General features: G+C 36.8%; 1 protein-coding gene across 50 annotated transcripts in view; it reads right to left on the reverse strand.

Moving 5' to 3' along the window:
* Window positions 1-20,233, reverse strand: part of ABI3BP (ABI family member 3 binding protein) — a 293,247-nt gene that overhangs the window by 112,692 nt on the left and 160,322 nt on the right. For 24 of the 50 annotated variants that reach the window (XM_069551870.1, XM_069551827.1, XM_069551817.1 and 21 more), the window contains exons 15-26: window positions 14,478-14,543; window positions 13,275-13,349; window positions 12,642-12,716; window positions 11,643-11,717; window positions 10,440-10,511; window positions 9,615-9,689; window positions 5,147-5,188; window positions 4,246-4,293; window positions 3,497-3,577; window positions 2,843-2,890; window positions 1,548-1,616; window positions 565-612 (exon numbers count right to left, since the gene is read on the reverse strand). In XM_069551870.1, coding sequence (XP_069407971.1) covers window positions 565-612; window positions 1,548-1,616; window positions 2,843-2,890; window positions 3,497-3,577; window positions 4,246-4,293; window positions 5,147-5,188; window positions 9,615-9,689; window positions 10,440-10,511; window positions 11,643-11,717; window positions 12,642-12,716; window positions 13,275-13,349; window positions 14,478-14,543 — 774 coding nt within the window. The remainder of the gene's footprint in view (window positions 1-564; window positions 613-1,547; window positions 1,617-2,842; window positions 2,891-3,496; window positions 3,578-4,245; window positions 4,294-5,146; window positions 5,189-9,614; window positions 9,690-10,439; window positions 10,512-11,642; window positions 11,718-12,641; window positions 12,717-13,274; window positions 13,350-14,477; window positions 14,544-20,233) is intronic. The other 26 variants (XM_069551880.1, XM_069551683.1, XM_069551482.1 and 23 more) reach the window with 16 other exon arrangements.

The following is a 20,233-nucleotide window of genomic DNA, read 5'->3' on the forward strand; positions in this document are numbered from 1 at the left end:
GGACTACAAGGCAAAACAATAGTCAAAGCTGACTGCCCTCAAACAAAAAAGGAAAATTCCTGTTTTGTTTGGAATTCAACACCACAAGATGAACTTATCAAGAGTAAGCTCCAGCTACAATGGAACAGTATGAAATCACAAAAGAAAGGACTTCCGCAAGAAAGAGATGATTACGTATTCTTTTTCAAGCCCCAATCAGCTTTTTCATTGCTTCTCTCCCACATCATAAATTATACACATATAAAAGCAGAGATTTCAACAATGTCCTGGTTTGAAGGATGCACAGAGAGAGCATCTGTGACTCTTGGCAACATCAAGTGCTGCAAGCAATCTCTCTGAAGGTGATCAAAGAACAGTTCACATTCAGGAGTAACAAGCGGAGCTGCAGATGTAATACCTAATGATATGAAAAAGTTTCCCGTTGAAAATAGCAAACAATTTTAGGGAATGAATGAAAACGTGGATGAATGACCACTGTTTACACAAGACACTACAGAGAGTGACAGAGATGAGAGGGGTGAGTTCAGAGAAACAATGACCAAAAGGGAAGACATCCATCGTTACCTATGCTTGTGGATGGCGCTTCGGTCTCAGATGTAACAGGCTCAAAAACTGCACCATAAAAAAATAAACAGATATAAGTAACAAAAGTAAGGAAAGGAAGACTTTTAGGTTCTCACTAATGCTTAATTCATAGGATACAGAAACTGGTTTTATTCTAAGTTGATATAAGTTGCCTTCTCGATGGACTTATTTATTATGATAGATGTTCTCTTAGTAACATCTCTACTAACTGGAATCTTAGGAGAAAACTTCAGTTGAAAAACAATTGAATTTTTAGAACTGTTACATAGTATCTTTTTATTTGGTAGAAAATCAATTAATAGGTACCATTTAAAATATAAGGTATTTTAGAGAAAGTCAGTCTCCATGTGATTGTAAAGGAGGAACACAGGATCAGCCTCCCTAGTGGTTGCTGCAGAAACCACTCTCGAAAATGTTCCACATAAAGAAAAACAAGCTTTCATTACAAAAACAAACTGAGAAAACAAAGCCTGAAAATGCTTAGAGAAAAATGGAATCTGTTAGATAATCAGATGTAAAATTTTGTCTGTTGTTTAGTCACTAAGTCATAGAGTCCTATTCTTTTGCAACCTCATGGACTGTAGCCTGCCAGGCTCCTCTGTCCAGAGGATTTCCCAGACAAGAATACTGGAGTGGGTTGGCATTTCCTTTTCCAGTGGATCTTCCCAACCCAGGGATTGAACCCAAGTCTCTTCCTTGGCAAGTGGATTCTTTACCACTGAGCCACTGAGGAAGCCCAGACAATCTGTTATAAATTTTACTAATTTCCCAAACATTGCTTTGTTCATTTAACATATGAAATGAACAAAGTAGCCACATCGGTGTGGCTACTTTGAAAAGAATGAACAAAGAAATCATGGTATTAGGTTTCTATGCTTTACAACATGACAAATTGTAAGCATTCTCAGCAACATCCCCAAAGAGAAAGCATCTTAAGTCAAAGCATTGGAAATTATGTTTACCGGATATAGGTGGTGGCGTATCTGGCTTTGCTGTGGGTTTAGAAAGTAAATGCTTTGCTGGTTTTGAGTCTGAAGAGAAAAGGGCCATAATTAGAGTCATGGCAGAGCTGTGAATGTGATCAGTGTTACACACTGTTTTCCTAGTACTGAAAGTAGGGATTACCCAGGCTGGACTTGAGGTACATCTGGTCTACGTGTAGTTTTAGGCCTTTTGTGTCATTTTGATGCTTAAGAGAAAGGTATTAAAAATTAGCATAGTGGTTATAATTAAGGACATGTCATAATTAAGGACACATGCTTGAGCAAAGAGATTATATAAATTTAGTGACTATACAACAAAATTAATTCCTGGGGTGGAAAGGGTGAGAAATGTGTCCATTCTTACTAATTCTTCTGAAACCAAAAAGCCTTCAGGAAATGTTCAAAAAATATGTCTTTCAGCAAAAGTAAGAAGAACTACAATTACTTTTTTTGTATAAGTAATTTTTAAAATGACAAGTATAATCATTATGTTTCTTAATTGATAGTTTTTTTTCAGTATAAAAACAATAATGTAGAAATTTGAAACTTGCTTAGTAGGAAACCAGGAAAATAATCCATAAATACTTGAAATTATACACAGTGTCACATGGTTATTTCTGGAATTTTCTAAAGTGAGTCAGTGACAAATTTATTGTGAATGCTGAGAAATTATAATAATTATAATCAAACAACACTAGGACTGAAAACGGTAAAATCAACTTGAGACTTCTAATATTCTCAAGTTATAAAGACTATACTACTTTTATCTTGGACCCAAGACCAAGGAAAATGCATGTGTCTTTGGTTACCAGAACATACTAAAAAAAATTCTTTGAAGAAATAGAAAAGCTGAAGAAGCAGTTCTTTCATGCAGCTTTCTGAAAGGGATAAAGTCCTATAAGTTCAACGAATAAAGCAACGAAATGGTATGCACGACACTGGAATAAAACATTGCCATTTGCCAAGTCCAGGATGAGCACAGAAGTCCCTGAGGAAGAGTAGATGGTTTTCTCAACACAAGGACACATGATGGAAGGACAGAGGGTTTGTGGAAAACCAGGAAGTTGTGACCAAAACCACAGACCTTCCTTGAAAAAGCACACAGAAATCTTTTAGAAGTCTCCTATCTTCAGGCTCTTCAGACCCAAATAGGAAAGGGGAGGGAACACATGGAACAAAACTGTGACACAGTGCAGAACTTCAGTCACGCCTGGGTGCAGGGCAGGAAAAGAAAAGTGACAACCCAAAAGGGAATTGGGGGAGAGCAAAATTACCGATTGTGGGCACCAAGGGTTCCGGTGGTACCACTGCAGGTTCCAGAGCTACAGAGGCAAAAAACCGAAAATACTAATTATGTCAAGAAACAGCATCTCGAGAAGGAAATATGACTCTTCCATCTTTACTTAAACTGGGTACTTTTTCTAAGTGTAATTTTCCTTTCTATTTCTCTCATTTGCCCCTCTTCTCCCTATTGGTTTCCGACACCTAATCTGCCATGAATATACGTCTCATAAAATATTTTTCTGGTGCCCTACTTTAATGATCCACTTAGAAGCCCAACTTATTGCTCTGTATACTCAATAACTACAAATAAAAATATAAGTGTATTCATAAAATGTGAATGTAGAAAGTACAGATGCTTAAATATAAAAATAAATTACACTGATTCCTGCAGCCCAGCTATTTAGGTGGCGAGTGAATGACAGTTGCTCAGTCATATCTGACTTGTGACCCCATGGATTTTATAGCCTGGACTATATTCCATGGACTATATAGCCTGCCAGGCTCCTGTGTCCATGGAATTCTCCAGACAAGAATACTGGGATGGGCTGCCATTCCCATCTCCATTTAGGTGTAGATAACTACTATGTCAGAAACCACCATATTCCATTTTTTGTGTTAACTGGAACCCTGAATGGCACATTTACCAGGTTTGGACTTGGGCACATGTGGACTAGGTGTGGTTTTAGGGCGGCGACGACGACCTGGCCGTTTGGTCTTTGGTGGAGCTGAAGAAAGAAAATCAGCTGGTTAATATATGAACAGTGACCCTACAAACTGACCATCAATACTATGGGTATCTTAGAAGCATATTTAAGCCCTCTGATTTATTGCAGACATGTATCCTTCTGTTTTTCATTATTTACCCAGTTGAATGAGGTCTTGAAAAATGAGTTGTGGGATTTCTTTTTTTTTTTTTTTGCCAAATATTAATAAATAACTCCAAGAGAGCTCTCTATTTTTCTCTTTTGACTTGAGAAACTAAGAACTTTATATAGCTTGGAGAAGACAATCTCATAAAATTTTTCAAGATATATTATGTTCAACTGGAATATGAGAAAAGTTACTTTTATTAATAGAAGCTTCTAGGGATAAAAACTAAAATTTATTTGGCCTAAGATTCAAAACAAAACTTTTTCACTTAGCGTTTAAAAATCTGCAAATCAGTAACATGTGTAAAATGGATTTGAATTCAGAAATTATTTCAAGTTAGGCAAGTTTTTAAGAACAAGATATAGTTTTTGAACTACAAGAATTAAAAATTTCCCCCAAAAGAATAGTGAACTCTCACACACAAGTGAACATTAATGAACAAATCCATTACTGTGAGCCTGTTTAATAAAGATGCCAGCAGTCAGGAAGAGAGGAAACAAAGGTAGGTCACTCACTGCATTACCTAATGTTGTTGTTGAAGATTTAGTTTCCAGCGTTCCAGGTTCTAAGACTGCATGAAAAATGACCAAGAAGGAATCAAAATCAAAGGAAAAATGATGAACTTTATTAAAATATGAAAAATGATTAATTTTTCAGTACTAAGTTGAGCAAACATACATGATGAAACTTTTATTCATATAAGAAATTGCTTTTCTATGTAAAGAGATTACTGTGTTTTTTGACAAAATGAACAAAAATGCAGCTGGTCATTTAAGTTTGGAAAGAGAAAGTGGAAAAAAAAGAAAGCATGACTCTCATTTGGAAGATGTGAATGCAATAAAGTAACCAACAGCTCATATTATGAAGGAAAATGCGGGTAATTCGGTAAGATGGCACCAGCAGAACAGTTTTGCTCTCTTGAAGAAAAAAAGCTATAAAGATTGGGGGTGAGTTTTTCTCTTTCTCTTACTTAATAAATTTCCTAGTGAACTATCAGGATATTGAGAGCTGAAAAGACCATAACGCTTTTAAAGAAAATTTACAAATGTTCAAGTTTTGAAAGCAAAAAAAAACCAAACAAACAAACAAAAAAACCACCTCTAAAAATGAAAGCATAAATATGTCCTGGGGAAGCCATGGTCCTCTGTGGGGAATAATGAGGTTAAAACAAGCTCAGGACACAGTCCTCAGATATAAGAAGGGACAAAAAGGAATGTGGCAAGTCAAAATCAGTATGGCTGTCTCAGAGCTTCTGCTTAGTCAAGCCAGCAGAGAGCTTATCTTCTGGCAGAAAGCTGAAAGCAAGATCTGAAGGACAACGAAGAAACAATTTTTTAAAAAATCTAAAGCTAAGGACGAACTTGGACATAGTAAGTATGAAAGTAAGTGAATTCTTTTTCACTCACTAGAGGAAACTTCATTACCTATTGGCGGCTGTGATGGTAGGAGAATCTCAGGTTCTGGGGCTGCAATAAAAGTGAACATTATCAAGGGGGACGCTGACAGCACCATCTAAGGTAGAAATGAAAGGTCCTTTACCATAACATGTGTCCTCTCAGTGGAAAGCCATCAGGTTCTATTGGCTTACAAAATAAAACTCCATCACCCACAGCCTCTACACAAACTACAACAGAAGAAAGAATTGAGAATTCTAATTTTTCTTGTTGATCTTTATCTACTTTCTCCACTACAGCTCCTAGCGCCTGAGGAGATATTACTTTAAAAGGAGGTCAGTGTAGCCTTTCAGAGGTCATTCACCTGCCGTTTTATTTTCTTCAGGACAGCAAGATGGGAAATGGCAACAGATCCATCAGACCTGTAACCATATCTGAGCTCTGTTAGTTTTGGATCATTTTCAGCCTCACTGGAGCTGATATTGGTTCACCAAAAAAACAGGAATTGAACTTACAGTCTAAAAAGGGCCACAGGTGTTCATATGGTATTCATCATATTTACTACTACTTATTGCTGGTGAACAAATTGATTTACATGTGAAACTTATTCCATTTAAATTAGCAAATCAGCAGAAGTTAGAAAGTAGTCTCCACATTTCATGAAATGCTGAATAAATTCATTAATAATATTATCTAAATATTCTGACAGATAAACTCTCCAAGGCCATTCAGATTGGCAGTAAGTAAATGCTGAATATAAAGAAAGCTGAGTGCTGAAGAAATGATGCTTTTGAACTGAGGTGTTGGACAAGATGAGAGTTCCTGGGACTGCAAGGAGATCAAGCCAGTCCATCCTAAAGAAAATCAGTCCTGAATATTCATTGGAAGGACTGATGCTGAAACTACAATATTTCGGCCACCTGAAGCGAAGAACTGACTCATTTGGAAAGACTCTGATGCTGGGAAAGATTGAAGATGGGAGGAGAAGGGGATGACAGAGGATGAGATGGTTGAATGGTATCACTGACTCAATGGACATGAGTTTGAGTAAGCTCCAGGAGTTGGTGATGGACAGGGAGGCCTGGCTGGCATGCTGCAGTCCATGGAGTCGCAAAGAGTCAGACACAACTGAGCGACTGAACTGAACTGAAATGCTGAGTATAGTTTGGTACAAAAACTATTTGTTTTTGTTTTGTTTTAAGAAGATGATCCAATAGCTTTCCTATTCTATAGCACAAAAAGAGTTGATTTCTTTCAGAAGAAAATAAAAAGAAAATCAATTTTTGAAGCAGAAAACAAAGTAAAGATTCTTTGACATTTTTATCCTTACAGAAAGAAATTAATTAATCTAGTCCCTACTGACCAACTTAACAGAACTTAACTCACTGTGTACTTAGATATTTCTTAAATTACATTTACCGGAATTATGTCTGATATTTCTGGACTACAGGGTGTGGGAAGTTTGGCAGAAGCAAGTAGTGATGTTTTAGAGACTAAAAAGGAAAATATAATAATAAACAATTTGGATTGAGAATATTTTCACTTGTCTGAAAGCAAGGTATAATAGCACAAGGTGTTACTGAAATGTAGCATAATTTATCAGAATGTCTGTGGCCAAAAAAAGAATTCTGATTTCTCATGAACTTGTCATAGAGTATAACAGATGAATGGCAAAGCTGTAGTAATGTATCAGATAGAAGTACACTAAGAAAAGTAAAAAGTATGTGTGTGTGTGTTGAGGGGGGGCAGTGGCAGTTGAATGCCTCAGATTCTACAGGAAAAAGGGAAAATAAATAGTAAATATCAGTAATCAAATATGATAAATATCACAAAACATCCACATCTGAAAATAGCAAAAACTAAAAATTCTCTTGAAACTTCAAGATTATAATTAATGTTTTAATTTCCACACAGTTGCCTTCTAAAAGTATGAAAAAGTAAGATTTGCTACTTTTAGCATCTTTAGATTTCACAAAGATGAAAGAATGCCGCTGTTTTAATTTTATAAAGAAAAATCAGCATTTTTCAGTTCCTGAGACTGAGGCCAAATAGGTATGGCATCCTATCAACTAAGTTTCCAATTCACCCACATAAGAAACTATTATAGTCAGTGGTTATTAAGAAGTCTATCTTCTGATAAGATTTCCTCTATCTCAGCCTTAACGTGTTATGGATAAAGATAAAAAAGTGTTCCATAAAAAAGCTGAGTGATGCACAAATAACCACACCAATCAGCTCAGCATGAAACAAACAAAAAGTCACTGATGGATTTGTGGCTAGAGTACCATTTACTGTTCCATCCGCCATGTCAGAACTGAGTACAATAAACACCCACGATTGGAGGTCTCTCCCTTTCTGCAGATCTTTGAAAGCTCGAAGAGCCAAATGTCATTACAATCTTAATGATTAACTATGAAGGAAAGAATTCTTATTGGATGAGGCAGACAAGCTGGGACATAGTAGATGGCTGAGATTTTTAAGAAAGCGCTGGATTTGGCTTGCTAGCCAAAACCAGTGTGGGTTTTTACTCATTAGCTTAACCACAAAGGAAAGCCAAAGGAAAAGCAGCCTTCATGGAAAGTGAAAAAGGAAAAATACGAGTATGAGGAAAGGACTGGGAAAGTCAAGGAGTGGCTCAAATCAAAAAGCTTTTGGTGGTTTACTTGCTCTCTTGAACCTTGGCTACAAAAGAAATCTTTAACAGAGCTATAATGGTGGTTGCCATAAAATGAATACATTTTTAAAAACTAACACCCAAACAGTGGTTTATGGAGAACTAGTCATTACTCTGTGTTGCCTCAGGCCACTCAAAGTCAACTTGAGCTGGCTTAAGTTTAGGCACAGATTATGAAGTATTGATACTTGCTGTTAGGGGAAAAGAGTAAATATTCTTAGGTGATAAGAAGGTAGAAATCAAAGCAATGTAAGCCCGCTAGCTTCCAAATAATTTATCACATTTTTAAAAGGAAATGTCAAATTAAGAAATATTTTTGTTCAAATACATTAGAGTGATAAGAACCCTCTCCCACCCTAATTTGAATTAATGAATTTCCTCTCAGAAATGTTTTTATTTCCAGAAACCACTAACATTGATAATATAACTTATCACGAGCAAATGATAATTAACATTTAGAGACATTTTTTCAATGTTTTTAAATTTTATCTTGTAACAACATAAATAATTAGAGAAATATTTAAAGCTGGTGACCCAAACAAAATGTAATATTTCTTGGTCTACCTGGTGAGAGGACCCTATTCAAAATACAGCCTAAATGTAACAGTTACTACCTTATTCCAAAGTCCTCTGGGCATAATTTTTAAATAAATGTACAGGAAACCCTTCTCTCAGCTGTCAGAGTTCTTTGAGTTAAACCCCTAGAGTCCTTGAGTTTATTAGCTATGCTTCTTTCTCCTAACAACCTCTTTTAGTGAGAGTACTTCATTCAGTTTCTCTGACTTGGAAACCTCACTCCTGGTCATGGCATCAACCATACTGCCTTTGCCTAAGCCCTAATTTCTTTCCTTCTGATGCCTACAAAACCTGGAAATCTCTCTGCCCTTTTTAAAGGAGTCATGAGAATTCTCTTTCTGAGCAGTTCCATTTTCCTTCCTTACCCATGTCTTTGCAAAAAGACAAACCATGCCCACTTAAGCAACCTTTTGCTTTAATAATCCTACTCTGTAAATACACATTAATGAAAAATCCATATTACAGTGAGAAATATATTCTTCCCAAAGCTAAGGCATTAAATTTTTATGACAATAATGAGTTGTGACAAAGTTCCCCTTATAATCTCACAAATCAACATTTCAGACTATTATATAGATTCTGTATAGATAGAGAAAAAGAAAGATTTAATTACTTAACATGTCCTGCAATCCTTATGCAAGGAATTACCTGTTTTTAATTATATACATAGAATAACCCCTTGCTGCAAAAAAAAACAAAAACAAAAACAAAACACCTACTTTTCTTTAGCAAATTAATGTCTCCTGAGAAGTAAACAAAAGTCAGTGTTCAGAAATCAGCCCCAGTTTAGAAAGAAGTCATGGAACATTAGGAGGCTATAACCCTTACTAGTCATGCACCCTGAGAGCTGAGAAGGCCCCAAACAAGGCAGAGTTCTGAGGGGATGGAAAGACTTCTCCACTTCTCAGCTGAAAGGCTGCTGATCTGAACTCCCAGCAACTTTGGTATTGGAAACTATTTCACAGTCCTAGACAAAGGAGTTCTCAATCATTTCCTCCACTCTCTTTCTGTGCTTTCTCTGTGATGGTCATGCACATAATGAAACACCACACAGCTCAAAGAGATGCTATGATAATATCAGAGGAGCTGGCTCTAATGACATCATTTCATCACAGTTTTGCTCTTTCCATGGAAAGATGAATCAAATACCAAAGTGTGAATCAGAAGGTTTTGCTCCAAAGAGTGGCATAAAACAATTTTTCAACCCTACATTTGAAATAATATCAAAACAAAGCTCAGAGTAATTACCAGGTTTGCTGTCTGTCACTTCTGGACTGAGAGGGATTTTAGGTTTCAAAGAAATAAATTGTGTTTTACTGGGAGCTGGAAAAATAAAGAAACAAAATGATCATCAAATCAGTATTTAGACATTTCCGTGTCTGAAACTACAAAAAGAAAACCTATACTTCAAGTGCTATAAACTCATCATCTTGGATGATTTTGGAAATATTCCATTAGAAAATAAACTTTAAAAAAAATAGTATTTCATAGAGCAGTATTTAATGAAAATATACTAATAAATTTTCATCCTTTTGAAAAAGCATTTTAAGAAAAAAGGCTTTGCCATGAGTCACCATTACTACACAAAATATGACAGTGATTTTAACCCAGGATTAAAAGATGAAAATTAGTGTAATGACTTTGCACCTTATTTCACATTTCTCAGCCATGTCTAAGTTTCTAAGCACTCGAAAAAAGAAATGTTTCAAAAGTAATATTTACTGATATGTATAATGTTGTAATCTGTGGCGTAAAGAAATGTTACTAACACCATAACAGAAAGCTGTTTTTCTAAATGAAGTTTGAAATTGAACTTGAGGGCCTTACCCCCTAAAATGGAGAATTATATATAAGACACAGCTTTCCAAGGTACAAATGCTGAGTTCACATCCACCAACCACAGTGCCAGCTATCCAAAACTATGAAAGCCATGGAGTTGATGTACTCTATGAGATATTGAGTACTGTTGAAATGATCCAGTTCGAACAGTGATTGAGACATTGCATAAAAGCTGGCATACTGGACTTTCTGTGGTGAAATGGACTAACACATCTACTCAGGACACATCGTTACCCATTGTTGTCCGTCTAGGTTCAGGGCTTTTAGAAATTTTAGGTGTAATTGTTCCAGGACTTGTGGTTCTTTCTGGTGATGGAAAGGGAAAAAGAAAAAAAATTAACATACTCTAGAAACAATAAAAAAAAATCCTCTAAAGAGGAACTGAATGACCCTTTTAAAATCCTGTCATATTTAGTCAGTGTTTACAAAGTATGCAGTGAGTAAAAGTTGGGGTAAAGAATTTTAAAATTGTCATAATAGTATAGGCTATAAAAAAAACTGGAATAAGCAATGGAATAATCAAAGCCTGGTTATTGAGCATGAGTCTGAGTGTACACTTTAACAATGAAGACTAGCACCTCCAGATTGATAAATTACCTCCACCTCCAACTCTGTGCCATAATACATGCTGTTCCCTTTCCCTTTTCCTCTGCCTAAACCTGACACATATTCTGATATTTATATCCTCAGCTCTTACGTTGCTTTTCTGAGCTTCTACTCTAAGAGAGTCTTACAAGCAGGTTATATCATCTTATGTTGCTCTCATCATTCATGATGTATTATTTTTTAAGATTATGAGTAATTGGATAGCCAGAGTCACAGTCTCTGCATCTCAGCCATCACCCTAGTGCAAAACTGAAAACACAGTAGGCAACAAATATGGGAACTGTCAGCCTGATGAACACTTAAATATAGACGCCTCGCCAGGAAAATAAATGACATTATGGATCACTGGGACCGTATAAATCACTCTATGTGACTGTTTCTATGTTTATACCAAAATTTGCATGTAAAAAACATCATTCACTAAAACTGATCTAAAAAGAAATAGCAGCATAAGCATTGTTACTTAGAAATGTGGAGTTAAATACAAAAGAAATATAAGAATTGGAGAATGGGTCTCAGGGGTAGAAGAAGGTGGGCAGTAGACTCCTCTTTTTCAGTCTAAGACTTGAAGTACCTAAAAAAAACCTCTATGTATTATTTTGATTTAAAAAGAATATTTCCAGAAAAAAAGAATATCATTCACATAATTTTCAGTAAAATCTTACTGAAAATGTTTGACTTTTGTTTTTTTACATTAATTATTCATCTTCAGCTAATTCCAAATTTTATAGAGCATCTTTAATCTACAGAATCGTTTCTCTTTATAATAAGTACATGGACATTTCTACTTGGAATTAAATATCCTGAAAGGTTAAATAGACAGTTATTTACCAGGTTTAGTTCTTGGTGTTTTGGGCCTGAGGCGTCGTTTGGGTGTAGAAGGGACAGATGTAGTTTGCAGGGGAGCTGAAAGAAGATTTAATATAGCTTTGGTAACTGATATTTCCCAGGGGTCAATAAGATTGTAACTGTAAACTTACAAACTTTTTGAGGTCAAGAACTCCTTTCTATTTCTTTATATCCCTAGAATGCCCAGCATAGGTGTTCAATAAGTACTGATTGAGCCAAAAGAAATTAAATGTTTGTATGAGAAGACACATTTTTCAGTTAAGTGTACTGGAAAGGGAGGGCCCTTGAAGGATTTAAGAACACAAGGTGCAGTTAATTATTCAAAAGATGATTTAACCAACAGCATGGGAGAAGCACAGATATTTGAGATTTAGAGAATGGAACATTCAGAACTCTTTCATTCTATAGCTCACTACTAACGTTATCAGGAGTTACTGAACTTCATTATTTCAGTAATTTTCTATTATAGACTGAAAGCTATTTTACTCTCTTACTCATCTTTCTTCATCATATCCAGGACTGTAGAGCCCACTTGGTGCTCCTTAGATTATCTTGAGAAAAATAGTTTGATCAAGTGGTATCTAATATGCTCATTGAAGGGAACATATTTTAAAAGAATTATCATCTATAATTTTGCTGCTATTTTCTGGTTTGTAAATTTGAAAGAACTATAGAAAGGGAGTCATCCTTCAAAATAATATATGCAAAGACAGAACTGTTACATCATACACCTGAAACTAACAATGTTATATATTAATTTTACCCCAATTAAAAAATAGAGACCAGGATTATGGAAATTCTTCAAGGATTATCACAAAACTACGAATGACAGATAACCCAGTTCTTTGAAGAGTCTCATCGTAGAGAATGAAGGGAAATGTTTACTACTGAAAATATTCTGAGAAGGTCAGCGTGACTTCTGCTTTTTGTCTCTTTATCTGTTCTTTCAAAGTACATAACTATACAGAGGTCATTAATTACCAGATGTTGTAGACTGCATTTCAGGAGTGGTAAAGATTTCCAGTTTTTGAGAAATAAATGGTGTTTCACTCGGAGCTGAAAACACAAACACCCCATCCCACCAAGTAATTCCAGTTAAAATGAGGTATTTTAAGAGCTTCAACATGCTTTTAGATGGTGATACAAAGCACATGCTAAATGGACATAATGAAGGATGAAAAATGCACGTTGTCTTGGAAAGCTACTGGATGAAAAGACAATTTAAAGTGGGGAAAAGGTCAGGATGAAATTGTTCAGTAGCTGAGTCCAGGCAGACTGAGCGCACGGAAGAGGGGTGATACAGGCCACAAACATATGAGATGGATGGGATGGAATGATGATGAAGATGTCCATGCAATTTTCAAAGCTTTTCATTCCTTTAAGCATGGAAAAAATATAATTCATTACAGTTCAAAAATGAGAGAGAGAAAGAGAGAGCCTCAAATGGAACATAAGATGCCTGTATTGTAGGGAAAAATATATATTATATTCAGAAAAAGGAAAGAAATAAATGATTAGATGTGATGGAATGAAATGGTCATTTGGAAGAAAGGCATTCACATGGATTTTCTTTTGATGGAAAACAAAGTAGAATTTTTCTGTTAAAAACATTACCCAGTGTTGCCCTTGGCTGTTCAAGAGTTCTAGAAGTTTTAGGTGGGACAGAGTCCAGAAGTGGATCACTTGTTGCTGTTGGAATAAATGTCAACATTTATAAAAGCAGTAGAAGGCCCCAGGAATAAAATACAAATTCCTGAGTAATAAATTATGCTCAAATGGGGAAAAATATTAAGAACACTTGAGAGATTGCTGACCAACATTTTAAAACTAGTGATTCATTAGGAGCTGAAGATGAGCTCATGTTTAAAAACATATACACTTCAAACGTTAGAAACCATGATAAAACAGTGTTTCATACATTCAACTGTTTTCAATTTTTTTTTCTGGTTCCTTCCTTCTGTTTCTTAATTGCTAGCTGAATCTGCTCATAACATTGTTTCATCTTTTAAAAATTTCTGCTGCTGTTTAAAATTATTTGCCTGTATTTATCATGGTGCCCATATATGGCTACACACACCCCCCAAAATACCAGACATATGTCTTTGTGTAGCAGAGACCAGTGTTATTTACTTTGAATTTCCTGCAGTACCTAATTTAGTAAGTGTATAACAAAATACTTGCTAGAAGAAACCATCAGACTGAATTAAACTCACTATAGGTGGCGCAGTAAGTGAATGCCAAAGTTAGACCCAACTGAACTTCTGTAGACAAATGAGTGGCATGATTGCTCTAGAGCAGGCTTTGTCACCTTGGCACTACTGCCCTTTAGGGTTGGAGAATTCTTTATTGTGGGGATTTTCCTGTACATCGCAGGGGTTTAGCAGCATCCGTGGACTCTACCCGCTAGATGTCAGTAACACCTTCCCCACTGGTGACAACCAAAAATACCTGCAGCCATGGCTGAATATTTTCTCAGTGGGAAAAGAACAAAATCACCCCCTATGGAGAACCATTACTCCAGGGAAAGCTCCGAATTCTAAAACCTTTTCAGAATGATTCTGATCACTAGAGCACTAGGCTATTATTTAGTGCGCCTGAGAGGCAACCTAATCTTTCTGCATGTCCCACATATGCAGAGTTTATTTACTGGAGGACGTGGAGATATTATTGTTCAGTGGGAGAAGCGGGCAGAATTCATCTCCCTGACAAAGACTGCCACCTTTCTCCTGTGGAGCTCTAGAGAGTATATTTTTTCACTCTGCAAAAATTGTCAGAATACCTGGCATCCAAAAAAAAGAATGGAGAGGCTGGGTGTACCTGTGTGGGGCTCTGATATCTCAGGCTCATCTGATGTTGTAGGGCTTGAGAAAACATCATAAGTGGCTTTTAAAAGAAAAGGTAAAACAAAAGAGAAGATGTTAATTTTGATTAATTTTAAAAGACTTCATGACATATTTTAATGCTGGCTGAAGGAGGACAGTTGATGTAGGTGCTAGAGCTTGGGCCGTGGGCTACTGGTCTTCTCAGTAAGACTGAAGCAATCACTAAAAGACTGGCATCTAGTCCTTCTTGCTCTGAACTGAACCCCTAGGGTGATGTGAGCTTAGTGCTATTTGTTTACAATGAAGCATGCCAGCTCTAAATCACATAGCTTCAAAGAGTACATACATAAATGAAGTCAGATGGCAATTTTAGGAGACATTTCCAAAGAAGAACAGTCGCACTGAGGTAATTTGCACAAAAACTAGTTTAGTTTTTCTATTTAGTAAAAGTTACCATCATGATGTCTGGATAGTACTTTACAGTTTGCATAGTACTTTATAGTTTGACAGCACTTTCTCACATATCAGCTTGTTTAACTCTCTTAATATCCTTGAGAAATAGATGAGGTAGACATTAACCCCACATTACAGTCAATGGGGTAGTAACTCCATTTCTAGATATTAAAATTGAGATTCACTGGAGTGGAGACATTTGTTAGTGGTCAAATTCTGCATATTTCTCATTCTATTTAGCATGGGCCCACCTTCCTTCTCCTTTGGTAACCATTAGTTTCTTTTTGATTTCTGTAAGTCTTTTTATGTTTTATAAATAAATTCATTTGTATCACTTTTTATAGTCCATATATAAGGATATCATATGATATCTGTCTTTCTCTGTCTGATCTACTTCACTTAGTATGATAATCTCCAGATCCATCTATGTTGCCACAAATGGCATTATTCCATTCTTTTTATGACTGAGTGCTATTCCATTGCATATATATAGACTTCTTTTTAAACATAAATTCGTATATGAAAAACCTCATGACCTCATTGGACAGAAATTGTGCTTGTTACACTCTTTACATACTTCAAGGTTGTACTTCCAGAACCTTGTACACAGGAAGACTTAATGAAATTAATTTGTAAGATTTTCATTACTGTGAACAAATAGCAATGAGTTTAACAGTTGGGTAGTTTATGCTTTTAAGTAAGGATACATGAGAATAAATGAACAGACTCTTTAGTTTTCGAGCATACATATGTATGCACACAAATCTCTTCCTCTACTATACAATTACCTTTCATATGTTTGTGGGGTCATACCCTGCCATGGAAATAGAACCCTAAACATTTATATGAAGACACAAGGGGAAAATACAACAGGCCAGCAATACGTAGCTGGATGAGAAAGGCATTTATAAACACCATATGCAAAGTTCTGAGTACATTTAAATAAGGACATAAAGCTCTCTTACATTTCTTAGAAAAATAAAATACCTTTCTAGTTGGCCTTGAAATTTGTGAAAATATTGCCTACAAGAAAATACTCATGAAGCCAAACCAATGACTCACTGTAAGCCTCTAAGAGGCCACTGCAAATCTATAAACCATTCACTACACTTAAGTTTTATTTTCCTGATCACAAAGCATCAACACCACCATTTACTCCTATGTTTTCTCTTCTTTAGGTTTAATCCAGTTGGGTGGGCCAGATTTATGCTAATCAACACCTCACAGGCAGACAGTAAGGCCCAAAAGTAGAGTTCAACCTCTCTTCAACCACTGTGAGCAAACCACCTGTGGCCCAAACTTCCCAACAGTATACCGCTCCTCGAACATGCTGTTCACTTCAGCTTTCAAGTCTTTAAATAGTTTTTAGAGCTTGACTGCATACAGCAATTTACTAAAGCTCTAAAATGTACTGAAAGAACGAAACACTGAAAATAGTAGTAAACTCCTAAAGGGACTTCCCAAAGTGGATTCTAATGAAGACTGAGGTAGACTATCCTCAGTTCTGCCAAGGGAAGTCTCTAAAGATAATTGTTTATTGCTCAAGGGGAAATAATTAGGCCAGAAGGAACTGTCCTCTTAGTAATAAGTTACAGAACAGTTAAAAGGAAAAGTCAGTTTGTCTGGACATGTTGGGGGAAGAACAGGCAGGAAAATTTTCTAAGAATGCAAATAAACACAATGGATCATCTTGGGTTATATAAAAAAGCCATTTCTTTATGTGATTAAGGTTTCAGATCCCTCCTGGTCCTAAATGATGGTCTTTTAAGGGGATGACCAAGTAAATTAAGGAGGCTTAACACTGAGAGCATTAGCAAGCCAGAAACAAAACACTGACTGCCATCCTCCTTCTCCAACCATATATGGGCTTTAGAAATCATGCATCTGCTCCATCTGCAATAAGATATCTGTCTGTCTGTCTGTCTGTCTGTGTATCTATCTATCTCTCCCACTTCTGATGACCATATCGCATTGGTCATGGTGTCATTTTACTCTCTGCCCTAGGCAGGGGCTGGGGATCCAGTTAATAGCATGATTCAGGCTTCCCACTCAACCCGATCAGTGTGGTCATGTGATATCTACCATCAGTGTCATGGGGTTAATAGGACATCAAGCTATTTCCATGGGGTTGCAGGATCTCTTACTGCATATGTCTGGGTCTATTCTCCTTAGACATGTGTCCACAGAGTCGAACATGACTGAGCAACTGAACTGATTCTCCTTAGACGTTTTTAAGCAAGTGAAATGAAGACCCAAGAATCATTTGGTGTACTTCTATTCTCTCTTGCTTCTTTTCTTTCTATTAATTAAATTGGGAGTTTAGGATTAACAGATGCACACTACTGTATATAAAATAGGTAAACAACAAGGATCTACTGTATAGCACAGGGAACTACACTCAGTATCTTATAGTAAGCTGTAATGGAAAGAATCTGAAAAAGAATATATATTACATACATATAACTGAATATATATGTACAACTGAATCAATTGTGATACACTTGAAATTAACACAACAGTGCAAATTAACTACACTTCAATAAAATGCAAAAAAAAAAAAAAAGAAAGAAGAGTACATGAAAAGAAAATGGTGATGTTGGACCATAAAGATGGCTGAGTGCTGAAGAATTGATGCTTTTGAACTGTTGTGTTGGAGAAGACTCTTGAGAGTCCCTTGGACTGCAAGGAGATCACACCAGTCCATCCTAAAGGAAATCAGTCCTGAATATTCACTGGAAGAACTGATGCTGAAGCTGAAGCTCCAATACTTTGGCCACCTGATACAAAGAGCTGACTCAACTGGAAAAGACCTCGATGCTGGGAAAGATTGAAGGTGGGAGGAGAAGGGGACGACAGAGGACGAGACGGTTGGATGGCATCACCAACTCAGTGGACATGAGTTTGAGTGAGCTCTAGGAGATGGTGAAGGACAGGGAAGCCTGGTGTGCTGCAGTCCATGTGGTTGCAAAGAGTCAGACATGATTAAGCAACTGAACAAAACTCCCTTTGCTTCCAGGGACTTCTCGAAGATTGATATGATGGTGTATGTACAACCCTTTGAATCTCTTAACATAAAACTGTTATGCAAATACAAAATCATATTATTCCAGTGAAGAAGTACTCCAACAAGCTTGTACACATGCATGCAGACCCACAACTCATCGTGGGGTAAAGGTACTGAGAGCTTTTCCAGAGCTCATTCTATAGTAATAGAAATCATGGTCAACTGGCCACTTTCCAATAGAACATAAGACCGATTCAATTGCATCATCAGAGAGATTGACTTTTCTAAATGATTGTTACAAGTGCTTAAGTATTTCTAAAATGTGGCCAACTTTTTTATAATACAGAATTTATACATAAGTTTACATTTTGGCATATAGTGAAAGAGCAGATCTTTATAATTTCCTTTCTGAATTTTAAGAAAAGTTGGATTTTCCAAGGAAGTCAAAATCAATCAACCCTACTTAAACATACGTTAGAGGATGTTTAAACAAAATAAAATTCCAAATAATGAGATCACAAAATGCTGTGCTAATGAAGCATTAGGGCCAATAGGCTAAAAGTAGGGAAGAATAGGTTTGATGACTGCACTTCTCAGATTTCCTAGGACAGTCCAAATTCCAAATACCCTGTCCCACTCTTGCCATCAACTATTGAAATGATTCCAATATTCAATATGCAAGTTAGAATTTCCATATAGGTTTTTATAGCCAAAAGTAATATAGAAATCTTTATGATAGTATGCATTTGGTCATTTGATACAGAGTATGAAGTAAATGTGGAAAACGAATCTAGCAAATTCTGAAGCAAAATGAATTTCACAAACGGTATTGATAAAAGTTTAATGGTTGATGAAGAGACAAGCAGCCTCTGGTATCCAAGTGCTGGCCAGGCACTCATAGCCTGGCTGTGGTGTTTGCCTACTGGACATCAGCAGTTGAGAACACCAATATCAGACAAGTTCACCTGGTGACCAAGATGGACCAAGGCAAAAACAAGACCATTCTGTAACTGTGTGGAACACAAATGCAAGGACACAAAAATTACTGTCCTCATATCCTGGCTAATATCTTTATCAATCACAGCTATAGTCTCACACCTCTTTTCTTGCCTTCTAGTTAAGAATTATTAAAATTTTCTATCACAGAGTTAGGGAAAGATGGCGGAGGAATAGGACGGGAAGACCACTTTCTCCCTCACAAATTCCTCAAAAGAACATTTCAGCGCCGAGCAAACTCCACAAAACAACTTCTGTAGGCTGGCAGAGGACATCAGGCAACCAAAAAAGCAGACCATTGTCTTCAAAAACAGATTTTTAATCTTTGCTCTTAGGTTTTTGTTGTCAATTTTGTACATTTAAAAACCCAAACTTCACTACCCAAGTTTACCTGAGAGCGAGATTACTGGCTTGACCACTCTCTCCTCCTCTGGACTCTCCTTTTTCTCCACCAGGTGGCCTCTGTCTCTTTTCTCTCCCATCTCTCCTCTATCCAACTCTGTGAATCTCTGTGTGTTCCAGACGGTGGGGAACACCTAAGGAACTGGCTACTGGCAGGATTTGTCTCTCTCCTACTCATTCCTCTCTCTTATCCTCCTGGTCACCTCTGTCTACTTCCTCTCTCTCCTCTTCCCCGTATAACCCTGTAAATACCTCTGAGCGGTCCAGACTATAGAGCGCACATAAGGAAGTGACTACTGGCTAGCTTGCTCTCTCCTCTTTTGATCTCACCGCATCTCATTCCAGTTACCTCTAACTACCCCCTCCATCTTCTCTTCTCCTTGTAACTCAGTGAACCTCTCTGAGTGTCCCTCAGTGTGGAGAAACTTTTCATCTTTAACCTAGATGTTTTATCATCAGTGCTGTATATATGGAGAAGTCTAGAGGCTACTGTAAAAATAAAACTGAAAACCAGAAGCAGGAGGCTTAAATCCAAAGCCTGAAAACATTAGCGAACTCTTGAATTCAGGGAACATTAAGCAATAGGAGCTCATCAAATGCCTTCATACCTACACCGAAACCAAGCTCCACCCAAGGGCCAACAAGTTCCAAAACAAGACATACCACGCAAATTCTCCAGCAACACAGGAACACTCCCCTGAGCTTCAATATACAGGCAGCTCAAAATTATCCCCAAACCTTTGATGTCTCATAACCCAGTACGGGTCACTCCACTGCACTCCAGAGAGAAGAAACCCAGCTCCACCCACCAAAACTCCAACATAAGCCTCCCTAACCAGGAAACTCCAACATAAGCCTCCCTAACCAGGAAACCTTGACAAGCCACTGATAGAACC

Source organism: Ovis canadensis, chromosome 1 (assembly GCF_042477335.2).
Source record: "Ovis canadensis isolate MfBH-ARS-UI-01 breed Bighorn chromosome 1, ARS-UI_OviCan_v2, whole genome shotgun sequence".
NCBI lineage: Eukaryota > Metazoa > Chordata > Mammalia > Artiodactyla > Bovidae > Ovis > Ovis canadensis.